The sequence below is a fragment of the Hyla sarda genome, chromosome 6 (genome assembly GCF_029499605.1).
Source record: "Hyla sarda isolate aHylSar1 chromosome 6, aHylSar1.hap1, whole genome shotgun sequence".
Lineage (NCBI taxonomy): Eukaryota > Metazoa > Chordata > Amphibia > Anura > Hylidae > Hyla > Hyla sarda.
Genome location: NC_079194.1, coordinates 276,939,464 through 276,954,192, shown reverse-complemented (window position 1 = coordinate 276,954,192; position 14,729 = coordinate 276,939,464). Strand labels below are relative to the sequence as shown.

Sequence of the window (14,729 nt, the reverse complement as noted above, 5' to 3'; positions counted from 1 at the left end):
TTATTGTTTTTTGCTTAAAAAAAGCATGGTATTCAAAAGTGATTTATTGGTTTTTGCTTATGTAAGCCAAATGTATCAACCCCCTGTGATAGTATAATAAATAAGTCACACATAAGCAAATCCAAAAGCAAGAAAAAAATGCCTACAGAACTTGCTTATCAAACCAATATATATTTTTATCAACCCCTTTAGGACACAGGGTTTTTTATTTTTGAAATTCCATTTTTTTTCTCCTCACCTTCTTAAAATCATAACGCTTTAAATTTTCCAACTTACATATAAGGCCTTGTTTTTTGCACCACCAATTTTGTTATGATCTCAATAATTTCACCACAACATCTATGGCGAAACAAAAAAAGTTATTTGTGGGACAAAAATGGGGAAAAAAAGCCATTTAGTAACTTTTAGGACCTTCCATTTCTACCCAGTGCACTTTTCGGTAAAAAATTACACATTCTATGTATACTGTAGGTCTATACAGTTAAAATGACATCAAACTTAGGCTTCTTTCATACAACCGTTGTGACACAACACTGTGACGTCCGTGGCGGAACCTGGAGAGAATAGCAGGAGGAACAATACCTCATGCATCGTTTTTTCTCCCGTTACTCCCATCAAAAAACAACGGCGCCCTACAGACACCATAATAGTGAATGGCATCTGTCATGACCCGTTGTTTCCCATTGTTTCCCACATCAAAAATAATGTGTGTTAAGGCACAAAAAAAAAAAAGTGTCTGATGGACGTTTCTGACAGCGTGAAAGGGGCCTTATATAGGTTTGATTTTGTTTTACTTAAAAAAAATATATATACAAATAAATAACTATTTATATGAAAATTAGCACATTTAAAATTGTCCTCTTCTGACCCCTCTAACTTTTATATTTTTCTGTATACTGGGATGTGAGAGGGCTCCTTTTTTCATCACAGGAGTTATATTTTAGAAACAGCGAGACTCCAGCTGTTGCTAAATTACAACTTATATCTTTCCCAGACAGCCAAAGGCTGTCTGGAAATGATGGGGGTTGTAGGTTAGCAACAGCTGGAGGCTCCCTGTTTGGAAACGCTGATTTCGGATTTGGTAGACTACGTCGATGACAAGCGTTTTTTATTTCAATATTAATAAAATGGTTAACAAGGGCTTGTGGGGGAGTGTTTTTTGGAATAAAAGTTTTTTAAAAGTGTTTTTTTTTTCCTAATTTACTTTACAGGCTTAGTAGTGGAAGTTGTGTTATAGACGGAGTCCATTACTAGGCCGGGGCTTAGCGTTAGCCCCAAAAACAACTAGCGCTAACCACTAATTACTACCTCGGTACCCACCACCACAGGGGTGCTGGGAAGAGCCGGTACAAACAGGCCTGAAGCATCAAAAATGGCGCTTCTGGGCCTAGGTGGTAACAGGCTGGTCATATTTCAGCTGGGGAGGGCCAGTAACAATGGTTCTCACCCACCCTGGGAACGTCAGGCTGTTGCTGCTTGGTTGGTATCTGGCTGAGAATGAAAATATGGGGAACCTCCACACATATTTGGCATAAATAATAAAAATAAAACACATAGGGTTCCCCCTATTTTTATTCTCAGCCAAATATTCTCAACTCCCGTTTATTCTCAACTCCTGTCATGGGAGTTGTAGTTTAGCAACAGCTGGAGTCACCAGCCGCTCACCGGCCAGCCGCCCGCACCTACAACCCGCCTGCTAGCTGTTGCAAGACTATGCTGGGAATTGTAGTTGGAATGGCTAAAGGGTCGGTGGTAGTTGCGGGTGGGCGGCCGGGTTGCGGAGCCGGCCAGCTCCCAGGAATATGAAACTACACTGTAATTTCATATTTCCTGGTTGGTCACGGCCAATCACGGCACCACCCTGGAAATATGAAATTACTGTGTAGTTTAGTATTTCTGGAAGCCGGCCAGATGCTGTCCCGGACCCTCATCTCCCCCTCCGCTCATGTCTCCCCCTCCACTCATGTCCCCTGCCGCTCCCCCCTCCGCTCTTGTCCCCTGCTGCTCCCCCCCCCATCCTTTGCTCATGTCCCCCTCTGCTCTCCCCATCCCCCTCCGCTCATGTCCCTGGTCACCCTTCACCCCCCTCCACTCATATCCCCCTCTGCTCTCCACCCCCCTCCGCTCATGTCCCCCTCCGCTCTCCACCCCTCGCCCATGTCCCCCTCTGCTCTCCACCCCTCCCTCCGCTCATGTCCCCCTCCGCTCTCCACCCCCCCCCGTACATGTCCCCCTCCGCTCTCCACCCCCCCCTCCGCTCATGTCCCCCTCCGCTCTCCACCCCCCCCCTCCGCTCATGTCCCCCTCCGCTCTCCACATCTCCCACCCACTGGCCACCCTGCTGCTCCCCCCCATCCTTTGCTCATGTCCCCCGCCGCTCTCCCCCCATCCCCCTCCGCTCATGTCCCTGGTCACTCTTCACCCCCCCCCTCCGCTCATATCCCCCTCCGCTCTCCTCCCCCCCTCCGCTCATGTCCCCCTCCGCTCTCCACCCCCCCTCCGCTCTTGTCCCCCTCCGCTCTCCACCCCCCTCCACTCTCCACACCCCCCTTCGCTCATGTCCCCCTCCGCTCTCCACCCCCCGCCTCCGCTCATGTCCCCCTCCGCTCTCCATCCCCCGCCTCCGCTCATGTCCCCTCCGCTCTCCACATCTCCCACCCACTGGCCAACCTGCTGCTCCCCCCCCATCCTTTGCTCATGTCCCCCGCCGCTCTCCCCCCATCCCCCTCCGCTCATGTCCCTGGTCACTCTTCACCCCCCCCTCCGCTCATATCCCCCTCCGCTCTCCTCCCCCCCTCCGCTCATGTCCCCCTCCGCTCTCCACCCCCCCTCCGCTCTTGTCCCCCTCCGCTCTCCACCCCCCTCCACTCTCCACACCCCCCTTCGCTCATGTCCCCCTCCGCTCTCCACCCCCCGCCTCCGCTCATGTCCCCCTCCGCTCTCCATCCCCCGCCTCCGCTCATGTCCCCTCCGCTCTCCACATCTCCCACCCACTGGCCAACCTGCTGCTCCCCCCCCATCCTTTGCTCATGTCCCCCGCCGCTCTCCCCCCATCCCCCTCCGCTCATGCCCCTGGTCACTCTTCACCCCCACCCACCTTCCGCTCATGTCCCCCTCCGCTCTCCACACCCCCCTCCGCTCATGTCCCCCTCCGCTCTCCACCCCCCCACCGCTCATGTCCCCCTCCTCTCTCCACCCCCCCTCCGCTCTCCACCCCCCGCCTCCGCTCATGTCCCCCTCCTCTCTTCACCCCCCCTCCGCTCTCCACCCCCCGCCTCCGCTCATGTCCCCCTCCGCTCTCCACCCCCCGCCTCCACTCATGTCCCCCTCCGCTCTCCACCCCCCGCCTCCACTCATGTCCCCCTCCGCTCTCCACCCCCCCCCCCTCCGCTCATGTCCCCCTCTGCTCTCCACCCCCCTCCGCTCATGTCCCCCTCCGCTCTCCACCCCCCCCCCTCTGCTCTCCACCCCCCTCCGCTCATGTCCCCCTCCGCTCATGTCCCCCTCCGCTCTCCACATCTCCCATCCACTGGCTACCTGAGCTGTTCAGGGCCCTTTCAGTGAGGACATGCTGAGAGTTGTAGTTGCAACGGCTGGTAGTAGCGGGCGCGCGGCAGGACGAGGAGCGAAGCCATCTGGCCCCAAGGGATATGAAACTACATCGTAATTTCAGATTTCTCAGCCTGGGCTGTGATTGGCCAAGACCGACCAGCCAATCACAGCCCAGGCCGGGAAATATGAAATTACACTGTAGTTTCATATTTCTGGGAGCCTGCCGGCGGTAGCGGCAACTATTAAAATTTGCTCATGTACGGGAGTTTTGTACTCCAGGTCAGACCTGGAGCAGACTTGCAACTTTTTGAAGGTGGTTTGCGACCTCTTTTTGCCTATGTGCGACTTTCACATAGCATAAATACCTGACCACTGCAAAATGAAAACTGAAATTTGCTTAGGTAAGGATGTTTGTAACTTTTTGCTTACCCACAAAAGTCACACAAAAAAGTGCTCATGTGCAACTTTTTGTGCGACTTTTGTAATACCTTGATAAGTGTCCCCCAATATGTTTTGCAATTGCTTTCATCAGAAAATTTTTGGCATTTTATACTGAAAAAGCCAGTCAAAAAACTGGCCACTAGGGGTCCTCCTGGGACACATACCAGTCCTGCAGTGTCCAGTGGTCATCGACATGTCCTGGACGCCATGAGTGATTGGCAGGGCTGCAGGCAGGTCTAGGGCCCTCTGTGAGTCAGAGCAGAGTAAGGGAGGAGTCATCACAGTGAGGAGAAGAGAGGGACATGCCCCATGCCTCTGCATGGACAGAAACCTCACTGGAGCAATGATGGCAATTAAATAAAGGTAATTCTGAGAGAAATATAGGTCATAGACGCATAAAAATTAGATGTACATGATCAGGATGAGGTACAGTTTCTTTTTTTTGGGGGGGGGAGATCTGACAGGTGCACTTTAAGGGGTAAATCACGCTGTTTAATTTTAATAAAACATTTTATTCCTCTAGGGATTAATGACATGCTATTGTACTGCATTGAACAGTGAAATCAGTGCTCTGTTAGTACAGTCTTCATGAGGCAGACTGTATTAGTAGAGTCTACATGACAGGCATAGAGGCCTTCATTAGACCTATGGCTGCTATTGTTACCCTTTAACACCCCACAATCGCAGGGGTGCCGATCTTAGCCATGACAGGTGAGGCATCTGTCAGTTCACACTCTGCATGAAAAAAATGAAAAACAAAACATTTGGCTTAAAACCAAATATGGAAAAAAAATTGTAAGTCTGGACCAGTGCATCCAGCAGCAACATTTAATAAGTGGACTTCATTAATAATAAATTTATACAAGCCTCTCCGGAATACATACCTAACTTTATCACAATCACGTTTGGATATTTTGCAGCAAGATCATTCAGTTTCTGTGAAAATAAAGATATCTGGTTATTACTGAATACAAATACTAATATCAATGGTGTCAAAGAGAGTCTATTATTTTCCTAGAGACTATAGCAAGCTAATATATTACAGGGGTTGTCATGGAGTTTCTGAATGTAATCTTTAAAAAAAACAAAAAAAAAACACAACAATCATAATATACTGCCACTCTGAAACTCCTGGACAAAAGGATAATTATAAAAGAAAGTCCTACATTATTGTTTCCCCATTACTATCATTACTTGTCCATCTAGGACATTACCCCTAAACTTTTGACAGTACCTCATGTTCCGCAGGCCACGTGCTCACAAAAAAACTTAAAATATATTTGTGAATGTATGCATTGCATATTTAGTGTTTAAGCTACTTTGTTACTTTCTAATTTGTGGGTTCTGAATCTAAAATATTTTTCAGGCTGTTGGTCCAAATTATCAAGACCCCAGTACCTATTGCATTCACCCTTAGCCACTTTTAGGCTATGTTCAGATCTCGGAATATCCGCACGGAAAATCTCTGTGTAGACATTTCAGAGACTGCGGGCACCTGCATAATGTGGAACGCTAGGACCGCACAGGAATATGCCATCTTATAGACGGCTATGGATTCCGCAAAATAATTCTTTCTGCTGACACGGAAGTCGGAATTTCCATGCCAGAAACATGTCTGGCACGGAAATTCCATCGTGTGCACAGCGTACCAGAATCCTGGAATTCAATGGGACTCTGCTGCAGCGTAATCTTTGTGCAGAATTACAAGCGGAAATCTGCAGATAAATTCTGATGTGTGAACATGGCCTTAGTCTCCAACAGCACAGGTAATTCTTGTATTCTCTTGGGCCAGCAGGTGAGTATATTTATATGTGACTCCAATTATTATCAAAACCTGTGGAGAGGCAAAGTTGCCCATAGCAACCAGATTGCTTCTTTCATTCTTAACAAGGCCTGTGAAAAATGAAAGAAGCGATCTGATTGGTTGCTATGGGCAACTGGGCATCTCCACAGGTTTTGATAAATCTCCCCCTAAAACTCTGTGAAAGGTCACATAGCTGTTGGGCACTAGTGGTTAGAAGACATGTCTCAGGATGTGACACCATATTTATCAGCATGAGCCACTGTGATAAACTGGGCTCATCTTTAGTAGAGAGGAGTGAACCAAACACATAGAATTCAACTTCTGGCAGTTCGGTAGAACCTGCTAAAATAACATACATCACATGACAGAAAGGATCACAAGACCCCATGGAATCCCAATACTTAATAGTCCATTTTGTTGCATGCTTTTCAGTCAGATTGTCTCTATTAGTACGACCACTAAATCATTGTACTGTACTGTCTGAACGCGCACGTATTATCTAGGCTGTCTGTGCTTTTTAATGGGATTGTGCCGGGATGGAACAGGACGGACACACAGGTATCTGATGACGTTAGTTCCTTTCCCGATAAATAGGATTTTTTTTTTACCAGGGTATCATTTGTATGACTAAGGCTAGACCAACTAGCCGAAACGCGTTACTTCTTACCCGAGACCTGTATTCCATGTGATTTTATAATAAAGCTACTTCGTTCATTTGAGACGTTGTGCTGGGCACAGCGTTTTTTTGGTGTGGATTTTTTATTTATTTTATTTTTATTTTTTTTATGCTGGTAGCCTGGGCAGGATTTTATGAAAAAAAAAAAGTTTAAGACTTTTGCCAGTATAGAATTGTGTAGTTATCCTTTAAAAAAAAAAAAAAAAGCTCAACAATAATAATAATACCCATTTACTCTAATAACAAAAATAAGTAAAGTTGTTTTTACAAATTGAAACTTTACTTTTAAAATGAAAATAGGTTTACCTTATTTTGAGGAGAGTTGGGATCACGACAAGTTGCAAAGATTTGCTTAGGCGGACATTGTTGTTCTATCAGCTGCCGGACCAGTTCATAGCCAATCCCTCTGTTGCATCCAGTGATGAGGATTCTCTCAGGGGCCATGTTACCATCTTCTTCTGTGGTAGAAGATGAAATGATTGTGGTTTAGCTGTTTTAAAGTAAGTATAAAGTTGCATAGGGAAAAAGTCACAGTGAATCAGCATAATTATATTTACTTCTCCTTCTGGAAGTAAATAGAGAACCAGCTACAGCTTGAACACACGCTAACCTCCTACTCTAGTATTAAAAGGCGCGTTACAGTTTCATAACCTGATGTGACTTCAAGCTACAATCTGTTTGGCTCTGGCTAAATGCAAGGCAAAGTCCATGAGTAAATGGCAAAAAGAGAAAACACAGCTGGCGCTACTAGAAATGCTGCCTGAATAATAAAGTGACATTATACTACACAGTCTCATAGGTATAGAGCTCCGTGTAGAAGTCCAATGGTGACGGGCTAAGGTAAAAGGCAAAGAGTCCCAAAAGTATATAATTTGAGGAGATATAGCAACAACGTTTTACAGCGGCTTCTTCTTTTACGTTGCTCTTATTTTTGGAACTTACCTGTGATGTCTTTCCCTATGTCTCCGTGAATAAAGGTATTTGGATCGTGGACTGAGTTCTGCTCATCTATATCTCCTCAACTGACAAAGTCTAAGGGTGCATTCACATCATGTTTTGTGCCTCCGAGGCACTGATACAATTTCTGAAGCTACAATCAGCTGCTGAAGTATCCGCACTGTGAGAAGTGTCAGGGATCGCCCTTTTGCAGAGGGAAAGGGAAACGTGTCTGTCTGTATCCAAAGACTTTATCCAAGAACAGCAGCAAGTTCATGCAATCTGACTCTTGGGCAGGTTTATTAGAAAGGTTGCAAGCCAAATAAAAATAACAATACAGGAACAAAAGAAAAACCTTGCCTGTCCGGCACTAACCATATACCTCTCTTTGCCGGCTAAAAAATACTGTCAGCAACTTTTACTCACATGAGTCTCTCCACAGAGAGGCTTTCTGTGTCCTCAGCCAGAGAGAGAAATCTGACCTCCTGGCTTTTCTTTTACATACACCCTCTCATTCACCTTAACCCCTTGGGGACGGAGGGTTTTCCAGTTTTTGCACTTTCCTTTTTTCCTCCTTACTTTTTAAAAATCGTAACCCTTTCAATTTTGCACCTGAAAATCCATATGATGGCTTATTTTTTGTGCCACCAATTCTACTTTGTAATGATATCAGTCATTTTACCCAAAAATCTACGGTAAAACGTAAAAAAAATCATTGTGCGACAAAATTTAAGAAAAAATTCCATTTTGTAACTTTTGGGGGGTCCTGTTTTTTACGTAGTAAATTTTTCGGTAAAAATGACACATTACCTTTATTCTGTAGGTCCATACGATTAAAATGATACCCTACTTATATAGGTTTGATTTTGTCATACTTCTGGAAAAAATCCTAAATACTTGCAGGAAAATTTATATGTTTAAAATTGTCATTTTCTGACCCCTATAACTTTTTTATTTTTCTGCGTATGGGCTGAGGGCTCATTTTTTGCGCCGTGATCTGAAGTTTTTAGCGGTACCATTTATGTATTGATCAGACTTTTTGATTGCTTTTTATTCATTTTTTCATGATATCAAAAGTGCCCAAAAATACGCTATTTTGGCGCGTACGCCATTGACCGTGCGCTTTAATTAACTATATATTTTTATAATTGGGACATTTCCACACACAGTGATACCACATATGTTTATTTTTATTTACACGTTTTTGTTTTAAATGGGAAAAGGGGGGTGATTCTAACTTTTATTAGGGAAGGGGTTAAATGATCTTTATTAACTTTTTTTTTCACTTTTTTTTTGCAATGTTATAGCTCCCATAGGGGGCTATAACACAGCACACACTGATCTTTTACATTGATCAATGATTCTGCCGCTTGACTGCTCATGCCTGGATCTCAGGCACTGAGCAGTCATTTGGCGATCGAACACCAGGAGGCAAGGTAATGGACCCTCCTGCTGTCTCACAGCTGTTCGGGATGCCGCAATTTCGCCGTGGACATCCCGAACAGCCCCCTGAGCTAATCGGCAATTACTTACTTTCATTTACTTTAGATGTGGCTTTCAACTTTGAACGCCGCGTTTAAAGGGTTAATAGCGCGCAACACTGTGATCAGTGCTGTGCGCTATTAGCCATGGGTCCCAGCTGTTGTTAGAGGCCGGGCTTCAGAAATTGAATCCGTGCCTTGGCAGAAAATGTGATGTGAATGCACCCTGAGAGATCCCTGGTTTTAACCCTGAACCTCACTCATGGGCATAGCTACAGAGATGCCCCCAGAATAGTCCATGATTGGTAGTAGCTGTTGCAGTGATAGCATAGTCAGAAACATTAGTCACAGGTCATCACCAGAAGATTAATCAGAAAGTGACAAGCCAGAGGCTAAGGAAAAAATGTAGTCAATGTCATTAGCATAGCTATGGGTCAGAACCAGGAGAACAGGTCTAGACAACCAAAAAACAGGACAAGCAGAAGGTCAAGAAAAAAGCCTCAAGATCAAGGTCAAACAGTAGTTGTACACCCAGATAATGAAGCTGCAGAAGAGGATGGAAACAGAAGGAGAAGCTTCAACTTACCTAGACACTGGACATGGCTGTCATCTGGATCTGAAACCACTCAAGAGCTGGCTGTGGAGACAGGCAAGAAGATTAAGGCCGGGTTCACACTTCGAAATTTCCCGTTGGACAAAATCCAGCCGGAGATTCCGAGACCAAGTTCAATGTTCTGGTGGAATTTTTTTTAAGGGATTTTCTGCGAGGAAAATTTGCCTCAAAAACTCTGCAGTGTGCACTGCGCAGCGGAATCCCATTGCCAGTTGGAAATTCCGTAATGAAATACTTCAAATGTAATTCCTTGATGAGAAGCAGAACCATGGGGAGAATTTATCAAAGAATTTATCAAAGGATAAGCAAAAGATAAAAAAAAAATGTGCTGCTTGTTAGTGTTTTGTTACTTACTAATCTAGAGGAACACTCTTGAAGGGGTTTTCCAGTAGCAGAAAAACTGCTGATTACTTAAAAAAAAAATCTGCACCACATTTGTCAGCAGCTTGTTTGTGATATTGCAGTGAATGGAGCCAAGCTGTAATACCCCACACAACCTGAGGGCAGGTGTGGTGCTGTTTTTGGAAGAAATGAGTTTTATTTTTCTATTTATGGACAACCCATTTAATAGCAGCTCATGAGTTCAACTACTTAACTTAACTGTAGAGCTCTCTTGGTGTCTAACTCCCATTGCATTTTTATCTTTGTATGGCTAAGTGGTGGCGCATGTGCATACGGATGGCTGATATTGACTACAGCCTAACATATAGGTGCGGTACTAATCTGACTTTTTATGTCATGGAAGCATGATTGCTGAGTGGTCTATTGACTGGCTATGTGTTAATGACAGAGGAAAGGGATGAGCTATCCCTATTAGAGAGAGACGCTGGTCTGGACCTTCTTCCTGTCATTGCCGGCCCCTCATTATCGGTTGGTTTCCACCGAAGCTCCTTTGGGATCCTCCCATTTGTCAAGCTGACTGTCATCAGTCACTAAGGAGGGACTCTTAACATATTTCTGACATTATCAATGATGGCAAGGGGGACATTATATAAACCCCCTCCTGTTTTTTTAAATTTAATTTTACATCTCCCAAAAGTGTATTTTATTTCTCATTAAAGATTTTTATTTTTTAAAATATAAGAATGAGGGTACAGGAAAGGAAAATAATACACAGGATGGGGAAAAGCATCAATAAGCAAAGTAATATAGAAAGATGCAGTTAAAAAATAACATATGTGTGGTACAGATGTGCATAAAGAAGCATCCAAAAGATATACAGGGATGGGGCACTAAAGTAATAACTTTAAAGGGGTATTCCAGGCAAAACCTTTTTTTATATATATAAACTGGCTCCGGAAAGTTAAACAGATTTGTAAATTACTTCTATTAAAAAATCTTAATCCTGTGCATGATGGGAGCTGTGCATGATGGGAGAATATCCCCATAGGAACTGCACAGCTCCCGGGACGCGAGTCATCAGAGAGCAGTTAGACAGAAAACAACAACTCAACTTCAGAAGCTAATAACTATTAGAAGGATTAAGATTTTTTAATAGAAGTAATTTACAAATCTGCTTAACTTTCCGGAGCCAGTTGATAAAAAAGATATAAAAAAAAGTTTTGGCCTGGAATACCCCTTTAACCCCTTAAGGACGCAGGACGTAAATGTACGTCCTGGTGAGGTGGTACTTAACGCACCAGGACGTACATTTACGTCCTAAGCATAACCGCGGGCATCGGAGCGATGCCCGTGTCATGCGCGGCTGATCCCGGCTGCTGATCGCAGCCAGGGACCCGCCGGCAATGGCCGACGCCCGCGATCTCGCGGGTGTACGCCATTAACCCCTCAGGTGCCGGGATCAATACAGATCCCGGCATCTGCGGCAGTTCGCGATTAAAATGAACGATCGGATCGCCCGCAGCGCTGCTGCGGGGATCCGATCATTCATAACGCCGCACGGAGGTCCCCTCTCCTTCCTCCGTGCGGCTCCCGGCGTCTCCTGCTCTGGTCTGTGATCGAGCAGACCAGAGCAGAAGATGACCGATAATACTGATCTGTTCTATGTCCTATACATAGAACAGATCAGTATTAGCAATCATGGTATTGCTATGAATAGTCCCCTATGGGGACTATTCAATTGTAAAAAAAAATGTAAAAAAATGTAAAAGTAAAAGTAAAAAAAAAGTGAAAAATCCCCTCCCCCAATAAAAAAGTAAAACGTCCGTTTTTTCCTATTTTACCCCCAAAAAGCGTAAAAAACTTTTTATAGACATATTTGGTATCGCCGCGTGCGTAAATGTCCGAACTATTAAAATAAAATGTTAATGATCCCGTACGGTGAACGGCGTGAACGAAAAAAAATTTAAAAAGTCCAAAATTCCTACTTTTTTAATACATTTTATAAAAAAAAAATTATAAAAAATGTATTAAAAGTTTTTTATATGCAAATGTGGTATCAAAAAAAAGTACAGATCATGGCGCAAAAAATGAGCCCCCATACCGCCGCTTATACGGAAAAATAAAAAAGTTATAGGTCATCAAAATAAAGGGATTATAAACGTACTAATTTGGTTAAAAAGTTTGTGATTTTTTTTAAGCGCAACAATAATATAAAAGTATATAATAATGGGTATCATTTTAATCGTATTGACCCTCAGAATAAAGAACACATGTCATTTTTACCAGAAATTGTACGGCGTGAAAACAAAACCTTCCAAAATTAGCAAAATTGCGTTTTTCGTTTTAATTTCCCCACAAAAATAGTGTTTTTTGGTTGCGCCATACATTTTATGATATAATGAGTGATGTCATTACAAAGGACAACTGGTTGCGCAAAAAACAAGCCCTCATACTAGTCTGTGGATGAAAATATAAAAGAGTTATGATTTTTAGAAGGCGAGGAGGAAAAAATGAAAACGTAAAAATTAAATTGTCTGAGTCCTTAAGGCCAAAATGGGCTGAGTCCTTAAGGGGTTAATTGTATTTCATATAGCTAGTGAGAGCACCATAGGCAAAAGAAAAATCAGGGCCCCATAACCTATAACCTATGCATGGGCCTCAGATGCAACATCATACAAATGAAAGAAGAAAATTTTAAAAAGGGAAACTACAATACAGTGGTCCCTCAACATACGATGGTAATCCGTTCCAAACGGACCATCGTTTGTTGAAACCATCGTATGTTGAGGGATCCGTGCAATGTATAGTATAGGACAGTGGTCTACAACCTGCGGACAGGTTGTAGACCACTGTTAGTTGTACTCACCTGTCCCCACCGCTCCGGGCCGTCACCGCTCGTCACCACTGCCCGGGATGTCGCCGTCCATCGCTGTCGCCGCGTCCCCGAGGTGTCCCCGACACTTCGGCAAGGCCTCTGCTTCCCCGGCAACCGCGCTCTCCATCGCCGCCATCACATCGCTACGCACACCACTCCTATTGGATGACGGGATGGCGCGTGCAGCGACGTGATCCCCCTTAGTATATAAAAACCGGAAATAGATTAATCCAAATCTATAATGTAGCCGAACAGGTAAGGAAATTTAAGACTATAACTTAGCTCTCTTCAAGGACAATGTGCGTCAGACAAAAGGCGGGACTTAATAAATGAATGCTTTACTATGAAAGAAAAATATTCACAGTGCATATAAAAAAAAATATTAACAAGACAAAGTTTTACCACACAGAAAATAAAATAAATGGGGAAAAAACTAGGATCCTTACTTACAAAAAGTTACAGAGTTCTATTCCATGGGGTCTGGTAGGAAATGGCATCTGGCATCCAAAATTAGATCTTGTCCCCCATGTAAGCGCACCCTAGCCCATGGGGGGTGTATGTGCAGACCCTAGGGTGCAATGCTCTGTAGTATGCACATACCATGCCCCCCATGTGTATAGCAGTATGTGTATGTACATTCCTATACAGGTGGGGGTATGTGCAGAGCATTGCACCCTGGTCTGAAATGCTCTGCGCATACCCCCCCCCCCCCCCCCCCCGTATAGGAATGTACATACACACACATACTGCTATACCCACATGGTGGTAATGCAGAGCATTGCACCCTAGGGTATTCTAAAGACTAGCGTGCAATGTTCTGCAGTCTGCACATACCCTATGGGAGCTATAACAAAAAGTAAAAAGGCTAAAAATTAATTAACCCCTTCCCTAAATAAAAAAAAATGTAACCCCCCTCCGCCTTTCCCATTTTTTAAAGAAAATAATGTAAAAAAAAAAAAAATGTATGCACGAATGTACTAAAGACAAGGGTGCAATGCTCTGCACATACCCCCACCTGTATAGGAATGTACATACGCACACACACTGTTAAACACATGGAGATATGTGCAGACTGCAGTGCATTGCACCCTAGGGTCTTCTACAGACACCGAGGTGCAATGCTCTGCAGTTTGAACATACCGCCCCCCCCCATGTGTATAGCAGTGTGTGTATGAACATTCCTATAAAGATGGGGGTATGTGCAGAGCATTGCACCATTGTCTGTACTACAGAGACAAGGGTGCAATGCTCATCAGTCTGCACATACCCTATGGGAGCTATATTAAAAAGTATAAAAAAAATAATGAACCCCTTACCCTACCCCCAACTGTATAGGAATGTTCATACACACACTGCTATATACATGGGGGGGGGGGGGTGTATGTGCAGACTGCCGAGCATTGCATCCCGATGTCTGTAGAAGACCCTGGAGTGCAATTCACTACACTCTGCACATACCCCCCCCCCCCCCCCCCCCCCATGTGTATAACAGTGTGTGTGCGTATGCACATTCCTATACAGGTGGGGGTATGTGCAGAGCATTGACCCCCTTGCCTTGTCTGTAGTACAGACTAGGGTGCAATGCTCTGCACATACCCCCACCTGTATAGGAATGTACATACACTGCTATACACATGGTGGGTATTTGCAGACTGCAGAGCATTGCACCCTAGGGTATTCTACAGACAATGGCACAATGATCTGCAGTCTGCACATACCCTATGGGAGTTATAAAAAAAAATGAATCCCTTCCCTAAATAAAAATTGTAATCCCCCCCTTCTGCCTTTCCCATTTTTTAAATAAAATAATGCATATTTTCTGCATATACTGTACCTATAGGGAAGGGGGAGGGGGGGTGCTCTGCATATACTGTACTTATAGGGAAGGCGCGGAGAGGGGGGGTGCTCTGCATATACTGTACCTATAGGGTCCTGTATATAATCACTTTTATTGTATACAGATTCTTTATAATATACTGGTCTGTATATAGTGGTTTTATTCAGTACAG

General features: G+C 44.3%; 1 protein-coding gene across 2 annotated transcripts in view; it reads right to left on the bottom strand.

Annotated features, from left to right (window-relative positions):
- LOC130277094 (C-factor-like) overlaps window positions 1–14,729 on the bottom strand; it is a 45,525-nt gene that overhangs the window by 16,222 nt on the left and 14,574 nt on the right. Inside the window, exons 2-4 of one of the 2 annotated variants that reach the window (XM_056527403.1) lie at window positions 9,477–9,527; window positions 6,780–6,931; window positions 4,878–4,929 (exon numbers count right to left, since the gene is read on the bottom strand). In XM_056527403.1, coding sequence (XP_056383378.1) covers window positions 4,878–4,929; window positions 6,780–6,917 — 190 coding nt within the window. In that variant the 5' untranslated portion in view covers window positions 6,918–6,931; window positions 9,477–9,527. Of the gene's footprint in view, window positions 1–4,877; window positions 4,930–5,827; window positions 5,859–6,779; window positions 6,932–9,476; window positions 9,528–14,729 lie in introns of those variants that run through there. The other variant, XM_056527404.1, reaches the window with a different exon arrangement.